The sequence below is a fragment of the Thalassophryne amazonica genome, chromosome 12 (genome assembly GCF_902500255.1).
Source record: "Thalassophryne amazonica chromosome 12, fThaAma1.1, whole genome shotgun sequence".
Taxonomy (NCBI): Eukaryota; Metazoa; Chordata; class Actinopteri; order Batrachoidiformes; family Batrachoididae; genus Thalassophryne; species Thalassophryne amazonica.
In genome coordinates, this window is record NC_047114.1 from 1,967,820 (window position 1) to 1,980,767 (window position 12,948).

General features: G+C 41.7%; 1 protein-coding gene across 1 annotated transcript in view; it reads left to right on the forward strand.

The window, feature by feature from the left end:
• Positions 1-12,948, forward strand: part of atp1a2a (ATPase Na+/K+ transporting subunit alpha 2a) — a 166,160-nt gene that overhangs the window by 60,084 nt on the left and 93,128 nt on the right. The window contains exon 9 of the mRNA XM_034182830.1: positions 3,278-3,476. Within this exon, the coding sequence (XP_034038721.1) occupies positions 3,278-3,476 (199 nt within the window). The remainder of the gene's footprint in view (positions 1-3,277; positions 3,477-12,948) is intronic.

Sequence of the window (12,948 nt, forward strand, 5' to 3'; positions counted from 1 at the left end):
CCCAAAATTTTTCAACGTACATTAGTGTGCTCTTAACTTATACAAAACTTACCCAGAACTTATTACACCCCTGGCAAAAATGATGGAATCACCGACCTCGTAGGATGTTCATTCAGTTGTTTAATTTTGTAGAAAAAAAGCAGATCACAGACATGACACAAAACTAAAGTCATTTCAAATGGCAACTTTCTGGCTTTAAGAAACACTATAAGAAATCAGGAAAAATAATTGTGGCAGTCAGTAACGGTTACTTTTTTAGACCAAGCAGAGGGAAAAAAATATGGAATCACTCAATTCTGAGGAAAAAATGATGGAATCATGAAAAACAAAAGAACGCTCCAACACATCACTAGTATTTTGTTGCACCACCTCTGGCTTTTATAACAGCTTGCAGTCTCTGAGGCATGGACTTAATGAGTGACAAACAGTACTCTTCATCAATCTGACTCCAACTTTCTCTGATTGCTGTTGCCAGATCAGCTTTGCAGGTTGGAGCCTTGTCATGGACCATTTTCTTCAACTTCCACCAAAGATTTTCAATTGGATTAAGATCCGGACTATTTGCAGGCCATGACATTGACCCTATGTGTCTTTTTGCAAGGAATGTTTTCACAGTTTTTGTTCTATGGCAAAATGCATTATCATCTTGAAAAATGATTTCATCATCCCCAAACATCCTTTCAATTGATGGGATAAGAAAAGTGTCCAAAATATCAATGTAGACTTGTGCATTTATTGATGATGTAATGACAGCCATCTCCCCAGTGCCTTTACCTGACATGCAGCCCCATATCATCAATGACTGTGGAAATTTACATGTTCTCTTTAGGCAGTCATCTTTATAAATCTCATTGGAATGGCACCAAACAAAAGTTCCAGCATCATCACCTTGCCCAATGTAGATTCGAGATTCATCACTGAATATGACTTTCATCCAGTCATCCACAGTCCACGATTGCTTTTCTTTAGCCCATTGTAACCTTGTTTTTTTCTGTTTAGGTGTTAATGATGGCTTTCGTTTAGCTTTTCTGTATGTAAATCCCATTTCCTTTAGGCGGTTTCTTACAGTTCGGTCACAGACGTTGGCTCCAGTTTCCTCCCATTCGTTCCTCATTTGTTTTGTTGTGCATTTTCGATTTTTGAGACATATTGCGTTAAGTTTTCTGTCTTGACGCTTTGATGTCTTCCTTGGTCTACCAGTATGTTTGCCTTTAACAACCTTCCCATGTTGTTTGTATTTGGTCCAGAGTTTAGACACAGCTGACTGTGAACAACCAATATCTTTTGCAACATTGCGTGATGATTTACCCTCTTTTAAGAGTTTGATAATCCTCTCCTTTGTTTCAATTGACATCTCTCGTGTTGGAGCCATGATTCATGTCAGTCCACTTGGTGCAAAAGCTCTCCAAGGTGTGATCACTCCTTTTTAGATGCAGACTAACGAGCAGATCTGATTTGATGCAGGTGTTAGTTTTGGGGATGAAAATTTACAGAGTGATTCCATAATTTATTCCTCAGAATTGAGTGAGTCCATATTTTTTTCCCTCTGCTTGGTCTAAAAAAGTAACAGTTACTGACTGCCACAATTATTGATTTCTTATAGTGTTTCTTAAAGCCAGAAAGTTGCCATTTGAAATGACTTTAGTTTTGTGTCATGTCTGTGATCTGCTTTTTTTCTACAAAATTAAACAACTGAATGAACATCCTCCGAGGCCGGTGATTCCATAATTTTTGCCAGGGGTTGTAGACGCATACGCTGGTTAAATTGGCAAGGCCTGACGGGTGTTAATTTGGCACAAGTTTTACACTGGATGCCCTTCCTGACGCAACTCCACATTACATGGAGAAATGGGCAGGGGTGGGGCTTGAACTGTCTGGGAACCTTCTGCACTGAACCAAGCACACTAATCACTTGGCCACCGCCTGACACTTCACGTAATGAAGCTTTTAGCAAAGCCCGGGACTCACAGCTTTGACACCAAATGACCCTTAAATGAGAGTTTAGCACCACTCTGACTGTTTTTTTTTTGGCCAGTTTTCATTTTTATTACCAAGGATAACGTTCCATCGTGGGTACCTGCCCCTGATGACACTGTACGTCCTAGGGATGTGCCACGAAGCCACGACTTATGTCACAGTCGGAATCAACACTGGCCTATAATATCTGATAAAGTGAGATGTGTAACTGCAGATGATATATTTATTTAAAGTGCAGACATAAGAGGTAACAAAAGAACTCCACCCTCCGGAGAACTCAGCCTGGGTTTAAAAGCTTGGCCAGGGTTCGGGGTAAGTTTAGCTCCAGGCTCAGTTCACACCTGGGGCCGAGGCAAAAATCTCAAATCACGTTGTCATTTATTGTGTGTGGAATTTAAGGGAAAATATAATTTTATCCATTTTGGAATAAGGCTGTAATATAGCAAAATGTGGAAAAGTAAAGTGCTGTGAACACTTTCTGGATGCTCTGTATAGTTGCGTTAGCCAACGATGCTCTCAGAATAACACATTGATTTTGATCTGTCAGTTAGAAGTGTCGGTGAATTTGAGGTTAGGTTTCCTTTGGTCTCACATGCACAATGTTTGGAAACAATTTTAATCCTAATTTGTTTTGAACAGAAACTACGCTGTCTGACTCTTTTCTTGCTAACAAGCTGGAGCAGAGCCGGATCTGCTGCAGTGGCAGATTTTTTTTTCTTGTAATTTTAATGGAACTTGTGAAAAAAGTTAGAAAAGGTGCCAGAAAGTTTGAACTTAGAGCCTGCCTCAAGTGGCCATTCAAGGAACTGCACTTCTGTGTTGGCTTCATTTTTCGTCACCGGATGTCGGGGCACCGTTGTCACGTGCTTGGTGTCGCGCGCGGTGCTGACTGTGAAGCAGGTCGCTGAGTGCCGCTGTAGTTTTCTGTGTGAGGAGCAGCTTGCCATAATGTAGGACGGCTTTCTGCCTTCTTCTGCAACAATAAACAAGGCGCCCGTCGCCATGGATGCCAGCTGGCATTTCAAATGCCATCCGTCGACATTACACCGGTCACAGGAAATAAATGAACTTGCAGCGAGTGCGTTGCCATTGTTGTGGTGTTGTTGTGTGACTAATCTGATCATCTTGAATTAATGTGCATCTCCTTCAGCATATGGACTCTGCTGATTCACGGTGTTTTTATGTCCCCGCGCTTCAGTGCGTTCACTTTGTATCCCCCCCCACCCCTCCTCTCTCTGTCTCCTTGCGTCCCCTCCTCCCCGCCCTTCCTGACCCCCCCGACCTCCCACTTTCCTCCCAGGTGTGTTTGACTCTCACCGCCAAGCGAATGGCCAAGAAGAACTGCCTGGTGAAGAACCTGGAGGCTGTAGAGACTCTCGGCTCCACCTCCACCATCTGCTCCGACAAGACAGGCACGCTGACCCAGAACCGCATGACCGTGGCTCACATGTGGTTCGACAACCAGATCCACGAGGCCGACACCACTGAGGACCAATCTGGTGAGTGGGTGGGGGGAATAGAGTCAAACATGAGAAACTAGATGAGCACTCAGCAGTAATGTGCCTTGATTGGAGAGAGTGATGTCAGACTCATAACACGGCGCCATTTTGGTTCCAACTGCGCTGAACTACTGAATGAACCTTTAATGTTTTCAACATTTTTTAAAAATCATTTAACCACATACAGCAACACATCCAGTTACAGGTGCTGTCAAAATAAATATAAACATAGTTAGGCTATCAAATTTACATAAATGTACAATTTATGATGATTTGTTTCATTAATTTAAAGCCTGATTTATGCAGCTGCAGCTCTGTAACTCCGTGTCATACAATGACGTGTGTGACAGTTTTAAAGTTCTCCGTCTCTGGGTTTTGCTTTATTATGGATTAATTTGGCCCACAACAAGCTTTATTTTTTTCTATAATCATCACCTCCAAATCAAAGGTAAGCTGAACAATTTCCTGTTTTACCGACTTTGTGCTGTAAATGTGCAGACTTTTCAGATCCATTTTTAATCTGCATGTGCACTGTAAAAACTATTAAAATATGATGGCAGATGAAGGATTAAAAGCAGCAAAGTTTGCTGCTTTCACTGCAGCAGACATATCCTGACGCAGCCTGACGCAGCCTGACGCAGCCTGATGCAGTCTGATGCAGCCTGATGTAGCCTGACAGCCTGATGCAGCCTGACGCAGCCTGACGCAGCCTGACACAGCCTGATGTAGCCTGACGCAGCCTGACACAGCCTGATGCAGCCTGACACAGCCTGATGCAGCCTGACACAGCCTGACGCAGCCTGACACAGCCTGACGCAGCCTGACACAGCCTGCAGCAGCCTGACGTGCACATCCAGCCTGCGGGTCCGAGTCTGAATACGGTGTGAAAAAATAGATGGTCAGGCTTTTAATCACGTAAATGACTCCGGTCCCACATGTGAGGGGTTTAATGGAAATACATTGAGATCAGATAGGATCGATGTGAGCGAAAAATCCATTGTACAAAATCCATTATATACAGTGTTTATTACATGGAAAACAATAAAAAACTGTGAATATCTGGTTTATACGATGGCAGTTTAGGTGAGTTTTACTGTACATGGGACTGAACAATCAATTTACCTCTCAAAGCTTTGATGATGAAGTCGCTTCCATCACACATGGCTGAATTTATTTTCTCAAATGTTTCTTCTGTTTGGATCTGAGGGGAATCTGTAGATCTTGAAGCCCTTGTTGTGTCTGTTTGTGCCTCCAAATGCACAACAACCCAACATTTTTAGTGAATAAATAAATAAAATAGCTGATTGCAGACATGCAGACACATTAACAGTGAACACTATTTTGGACCCAAGACGGCTCCAGGAGTCACGTGACTGATTTTTTTTGGAGTCGTCACGTCTTCACTCTCTCTATCTAGGCACTCTATTCAGCGGTGTTCTCTGCTCTCTGCATGACCGCAGACCAAGACGTTGGTGGCGCTGTAGTACAAAGCTGTTTGAAATTCAATTAAACAAATTACTTGTTGAACACAAATTAGTCGAATATCTTAGTTACTCATAAACAACCTCAGTAAGATTGTTTTTGAGCTACATACTGATTAGTTAAGATAATGAGTTTGTCATGACAACGCAGAGACTAGACTGTTTTAGCTTGGTTGCTAGCTTCTGTAGCGAGGTGTTAAACCAGCGTAGAGACTAGGTTAGCTAGGTTGTAACTAGCTGTTAAGACTACACTGGGGTAGCTACGATGATAGCTGATTTAATATGACTAAGGCAAAGCCTTGGACCGAACATTGATGTAGGTGGATGTAAATATATGGTGTTGATAGAGTTCTAAATTGCTTGAGATGAAGGTACTTTAAATAGACTGACATGATTTATTCATGATAAACTATTGTAGGCTTTAATGGTACATACATGTAGGTTTATTAAAGGTATTCATGAAAATATCATTGCTGAGTAGAATATCAAGAACAGAAACTTCTGTATTCTCGAGATCGATGGATTTATTGAACGATCAATGTAATTTAAAACAACAGTAAATAACGACTATGTCGCCGACATTACTGAGTGAAGCTCCTCACCATCTCACCATGTCATTTAGGTCCTTCAGACTTTTTTCAGTAAAATGACTCTGGGGAGCATTACCATGGCTAAAACCCTTCAGTCCCAACCAGGGCCCTCTTGACCCCCCCCCCCCCCATACAAAACACACATACAATAAAATTAAAATAGTCCTTCAGTGTGCATTTTTAACCATTTTTGATTGTTTAGTGCCTTTTTTGCACTGCATGATGCGGAACTTCACTCCCTCAGCTAGCGCGATGCTAAGCTACTCTGCAGCTGAGCTCCGGAGCCTGAACAACAACAATGTCCCTCGGGACATTCTCGCTATCAGAGAGCTTGGTTTGCGCCGCCGACCTCGCTGCGTCCACAGAGGCTCCCGGAGAAAGTTTGTATTCCGTCAGACTGGGTCGTCTGTGCCTTTTATCTGGTCAGCTGAGCGCATTGGCGCTCGGCGCCCACATCATTAGAGCGCTGCAGCTTCTGGGACTTGTAGTCCTGATGTGACGACAGCTGTTTCTGACACTCTCCGGGCATGGGATGGAAAACGTGGAGTGGATTTTAAGCTACTCAGGCCTATTCAAAGATGTCAGTCTGTCAAACCGACAGAAGTCTTCAGTTTGGGTCTCATTAACATCAGATCACTGTCCTCAAAATCCCTGTTGATCAACGATCTAATTATGGATCATCACTTGGACATGACTGGGTTATGTGAAACCTGGCTCAAGCCCACAGCTGTTCTTCCTCTGAATGAGGCCTGCCCACCAGGGTACACATTTTTTCACATGTCTCGGGGTGCGAAGCAAGGCGGGGGTGTTGCTTTAATTTATAAATCCAGGTTTACCTTATTGACTGTTGGGGGTCATAAATATAATTCGTTTGAGCATCTGACTGCTCTGCTCATGATGCTACATATTGTCAGGGTCAGAAGTATGGAAATCAGTCATGTTACTTTGTCACTGTTTATAGGCCTCCTGGCCCATATTCTGAATTCTTAGATGAATTTGGTGTGTTCATCTCTAGCCTGTCAGCTAGTGCGGACAACATTTTGATTATTGGTGACATTAACATTCATATAAATAAGCCCTCTGATCCCCTTTGCAAGTCATTTATGGAACTTGTGGATGCGTTGGGATTCCAGCAATGCATTCAGGACTCAACGCACATTAGTGGAAATACCCTTGATTTGGTTCTCACACGTGGCCTTGCTATCACGAACATTGACATTTTGCCTCTTGCCTCGGTGGTCTCTGACCACCCATTTATTAGGTGTGCATTTATGTTGCCGCATTTAGTGGACCGAAAGCCTTGTCTGTCTCTGCAGCGACGCATTAATCCCTCAACTATGACTGAACTCGAAGCCAGACTGCCTGAAATTTTGGCTTCAGGTTTGGAGAATGTTCAATCAGTGGATAGTCTTCTGGATGGCTTAAATTCAGCGCTCAAGGCTACACTGGATAAGGTTGCGCCTCCTCTTTTAAGGCCACACCTTCCCAAGGCACAGTCGCCTTGGTTCAATGGTTACTTGCGTGACCTTAGGCAGAAGGCTAGATGTTTGGAACGGAAATGGCGTAGTTCTAAATTAGAGGTGTTCCACCTTGCATGGTGTGATGCTGTCTTAGATTATAAGTATGCACTACTGGCTGCAAAGCATGCCTATTATTCTGATTTGATCAATAAAAACAAGCATAACTTAAAGTTTTTGTTTGAAACTGTAGCTTTTCTCATTCATGGACAGCCACCTGTTATTCACTCTCCCTTTTCAGCACTGGACTTCTTGGACTGTTTCGAGAAGAAAATTGAGGATATTAGGTTGAGCATATCTCAGCAGGCTTTGGTCCAACCACTGCATACTGCTATGGAGGTGGATGGTCCCACTGAGGTGTTACCCAGATTTATAGATTTTGATGGTTTCTCTCTAGGCATGCTGACGAACCTCATGACGTCTACTAAAAACACAACCTGATTATTTGATCCTATACCAGCAAAACTGTTTAAGGACCTGTGGTCCACTCTTGGGCCGACTGTGCTGAAAATTATAAATCTCTCATTAACTTCTGGATCTGTTCCTAAATGTTTCAAGTCTGCAGTGATCAAACCATTACTTAAGAAATCCAATCTTGACCCTAGTGTATTGAAAAATTATAGACTGATATCAAATCTATCATTTTGTTCTAAAATTCTGGAAAAAGTGGTTTCGCAACAGCTCATGGTCTACCTCACTGAGAATAATCTTTTTGACCACTGCAGTCTGCTTTTAGAAAATATCATTCCACAGAGATGGCTCTCACTAAAGTTGTGAATGACCTTTTGCGAGCAGGCTCGAGAATCACTTTGGGATTACTTGAACTGCTCTTGCCTGGTTGACGTCATACCTGTCCAGTCATTCTTACTGTGTATTGTGTAATGGCACCTCCTCTGACTGTAGGGACATGAAGTTTGGGGTTCCACAGGGATCCGTTTTAGGCCCCTTGCTTTTTTCCCTTTATGTAGCACCCCTTGGGAATATACTGCGGCGCTTTGGGATTGCCTTTCATTGCAGTGCTGATGACACCCAATTGTATATGCCAATAACTGTTGGTAATCTCATTCACATAAAATCTTTGGAAGATTGCCTTGCATCAGTAAGAAGTTGGATGTCTAGTACCTTCCTACTTTTAAATTCTGATAAGACTGAAGTGATGGTTCTTGGTCCAGCGAGGTATCGGCATCAATTTGATCAGCTACCACTTAGCTTAGGTTTGTGTGTTATACGTCATACGGATAAAGTGAGGAACCTTGGAGTAATTTTGATCCTATGTTGACCTTTGATCTCCACATTAGAGACATTACGAGGACTGCTTACTTTCATTTGCAAAATATAGCGAAGATTCATCCCATCCTGTCTGTGGCTGATGCTGAGACTTTGATTCATGCATTTGTCTCTTCTAGATTGGACTATTGTAATGCTCTATTTTCTGGTTTACCGCAGTCCAGGATTAGGGGTCTTCAACTGGTTCAAAATGCTGCTGCCAGACTTTTGACACAAAGCAGAAAGTTTGACCACATTGCGCCCGTTTTGGCGTCCCTGCACTGGCTCCCAGTTCCTGGTTTTCCTGATTTTAAAGTACTGTTATTAGTTTATAAAATTGTTCATGGACTTGCACCTCCCTATCTGGCTGACCTGGTAAGCCCCTATGTACCAGCTCGGGCCCAGCGTTCTCAGGGTGCAGGACTTCTGTGTGTTCCCAGGGTGAATAAAAAGTCTGTTGGTCACAGAGCTTTGCCCTACTGTGCTCCAGCTCTGTGGAACGATGTCCCGGCACACATTCGGCAGTCTGATACTGTGGAGACTTTTAAATCATGTTTAAAGACTCATTTGTTTTCTCTGTTTTATCATTAGTGTTATGATGTGTTTTTATTCTTGTATTCTTTTATGGTCGTCTTTTTATTGTGTTTTAAATTTTTAATTCAGTTTTTTTTTTATGTTGTGTGAAGCGCCTTGAGACGATTTCATCGTGAATTGGCGCTATATAAATTAATACATTTGATTTTGATTTTAAAATAGCACATAAAACATGTCACAGCAGCACTAGGTATTAAAAGTCAGCTTCATTTTTGTTATTTTGTTTTCTTTTTTGCTTAAATTTTAATAGCTTGAGCTCTACCCACTACTTACCTTGAAATCTGAGATGCGTTTTTAGTCTGTTGACTCGGTCGCACATCTGGACATTCTGTCTGTGAGGCTTTAGCAACGTGCTTAGCAATGGTGGCAACTCATCTGACGCAGAAGCAAACTGGAAGTGACGTTGCCGTGACCAATTTTTTATTTATCTTTTTATTTATCTTTGCCGTGACCAAATCAATTCTCTCCCCAGGCTTTTTTAGATCACATCATGTGACCTTCGGTCTAGGGGTCCTTAAGGTGGGTGAGGCGGACACTGATCTGATGCGTAAACAGATCAGAAGTGAATGGCAGATGAAGTGGATGTCACATGTGACCATTCAAAATGGCAGTGCCCATCGCTTCTCTGGGTCTTCATGGTGGATGACGTGGATGGTTGGATTTATGGTTGGATTTATTTTCTTTCTTTTTTTTGGTCTTTTTTGTCTCAAGTCAATGTAGAGACTATTGTAGGCTACATGGGCTACTAGCTTCTGTAGCTAGCTGACTTTTCAAGCTGACTTTTTGATTTTGCTGATTAATGTCACTTTGAGCAGATGGGCCAAGTTCATCAATGAACTCACCTGGTGGACTCAGTGGCTACAAAGGAAACCTGCACCCTCTCAACCCTTCCTGGAATCCGTTTGACGCCTATGATGTAGAGACTAGATTAGGTTCTGTAGGTTACTAGCTTCTCCAGGTAGTTGACTTGTTAAGCCAATGTAGAGACTAGGCTAGCTGGGTTGCCAGCGTCTATAGCGAGCTAATTATCAAGCCAATTCATTGATACACACGGATGCCACCAATCACAGGACCTGCGTGGCAACAACAACAGTGCATATTGGAGGAAGCAGAATGGACATGTGATAAAATATGAATATGTCCAATGGGTGAACATTGATGGTTGGTAGATTCTTGGGATGTTTTCGGTGGACCGAGCCAACACTTCTACAGCTGCTCAGGCTGGGCCTGGTTAGTGCACACAGTGGAGAGAGCCCGTGCCTGTGGAGTGCCTTTGAGGGGGATCGTCCACTCTCAATTCTTGGGATCCTTGTTGAAAACTTGTCCCCACTTATGCAGTGCTGACGAGGAGGAAACTGCTTCCTGCCCTGTGAAGCCTCGTGCTGCCCATCGTCACTGCTGGTGGTCCAGGAGTCGATTCTTCCCACCCGGCAGGCCCTCCTACCGTCTGTCATTCAGTGGCTGCCAAACCTCTGTGACACTTCACCTCTTCTGGCTGTCATCTGACGGAGCCGCCGTGGCCCAGCAGTACCAGGCTGGCGGACATTTGTCTCGATTACAAATATCAAGGTTCAGGTCAGATGTGGTCCTGGCTTATGGAGAGAGCTCATCATAGTACGGGTTCGATGTTTTGACACCACTGTTGCACTCTTGTTTGTATCCTGAAAATAGCCACCAACCAGTGTTGTATAAAGTACTGGAAAATCACACTTAAGTAAAAGTACAGATACCCATTAAAAAAATGACTTTGGTAGAAGTTCAAGTCACCAATTGAAATGCTACTCAAGTAAAAGTCTTAAAGTATCTACTATTTATTGTACTTAAGTATGACAAGTAACGTACAACTAAATGTACCCAAGTATTGAAAGTAAAAGTACAAGTAAATGTTAATAATCAAAAACGGACTGATTGTTTTTTTTTATTAAAGTTTATCTCGGCTTGTAAATGACTGGTAGTATTAGTCAAAGTACTGAAAATTGTGCACATCACACAAAAACACTTCAGAAACAAGGTTTCAAAACCTAAACAAGAGTAGGCTACTCACTAGGTGTTCACAGGAAACACTTATTTATAGTTATTTTCATTGTTACATGGTTTTATCTTTTCTGTTGTGTTTTGTTTCATTCGGTTCTTTTTGTCTCTTTCTCTAAAATTGTATTGTAACATTATTAGTCTGTTATTATTGACTATTACCAAATGAACACATTGTTGCAGACCACACACTAGTTTTAAAATTATTTTATGCTGAGTGTTTTATGATGAATGTTCGATGTGTTTTTCACGTCTTGGGGCTTTGGCAGTTTATGTAAGTTGATTTTCCGTTTTACGGACAATAAAGTTTTATCTTATGTTATCTTATCTTATTATTGTCTATTATGTAGACAATTATTGTTGTTGCTATAATATATGAATAAAAATAAATTAAAAAAATTACAATTTGACTCTTTTACAACAATGAACGCTGAGCCATTAATTATACAGAAAACAAATCAACATAAACGTGCTGATGTGAACAACTTAATGCTAACTTTAACACTGAAAACGCCATAGACATGCTGACGCGTTAGCATCGGTCCCGTTTTTAAGTTATAAAATACATCGATCAACTGTTTCAGAAGACCATAACAGGTTGGTTTAACATAAAAATATTAAATATTACTCACAGACATATGCTCTTCAGGGTTTTAGCGGGAAAAAATTAGGATAAAGTGAAATAAATGAACCCACGATTCACAGATCGAAGCACTGCTTCGATCTGTGAATCAATGTAGAGAAGTGATCATTTTCCTGACAAACACCCCCCAAGTGCGCAACTGCAAAAAAGCTGACCGGACATGACGCATGACAAATCGGCCTGACTTTGTTACAGTCACTAGTAATCAGTGGTGTCTCTGGGTGAAAACACGACTTTTTTGTGTGTGTGTTGTTTTTTTTTTGTTTGTTTTTTTTGTAACGAGTAACGGCACGGTGCATAGAAAATGTATCGGAGTAGAAGTATGCAGTTAAGGTCGGAAATGTAGTGAAGTAAAAAAAGTAATGGCCCAGTCACACGGCACTTAACGAAGGGTGACGAAGCCCTGACGAAACAAGAAATCTGGACCTTCGTTGACTGTCGCTGGCATCGTTTAACCTTCGCGCAGCTTCGTTCCTGCAGCGGGCGCTTTGTCAACTGAATAAAAAAAAAACTCAAGTAAAGTACAAAGTCTCTCAAAACATACTTAAGTACAGTAGTGAAGTATTTTTACTTCATTACTATACAACACTGCCGCCAACCGAATCACATACCATCATCTTCTCAGATATGTAGACAACTCAACTCAAGAGACTGGACCGGACCATTCTGGGTGCTGGTCCATTACAAGTCCATTACAACTCAGGACTCTGCAATAATGATACTTTCTGTCAAACTGTTACAGATATCTGTGTGTTCATTTGTTATTATAGTTTATTTGCTATGCTTGAATGGTTATATCTTTTTAGTGAGTTTTAGGTATCTGTTTGAGTGCACACGTCAGCTGGTCTGAACTGGTTTTATCTGAACAGAAAAAAGTAGGTTCCACCAGGTACCGAACAACTGTCATTAGCACAACGGGTGGTTTATCTATGCGAACCAATAAGGTTAGGAGTTGTGGGAATAAAACCCACCCACTGTACTGCCTACATTGTCTTTTAGAAAAACTACTTGTTGGCTGTGTTTGGGTCTCTCATAAGACAGAGCCCCTGTGTGGGCTGCACCTGTGGGGCCCAGGCCTGTTTTTCAATGTGACTTTGAATAAATTCAATTTTGAGGAATAGTTTGTACAATAAGAACCAGGTAAAATTAACACAGCAGTCCAAAGGTGTTTTAATTTTTATTCACAATTTTTAAAAATAAAAGAATAAGAAGTGAATTTTCAAATTGAGAAACCAGCCGATGTTTGGTCATGACAGCTGATTACTGACTGACTTCATTACTTTGCTGATGATCTACAAATAGTTTCTGCTCTTGAAAGGATTTTTATCACAGAGGCCAGACAGAATGAGA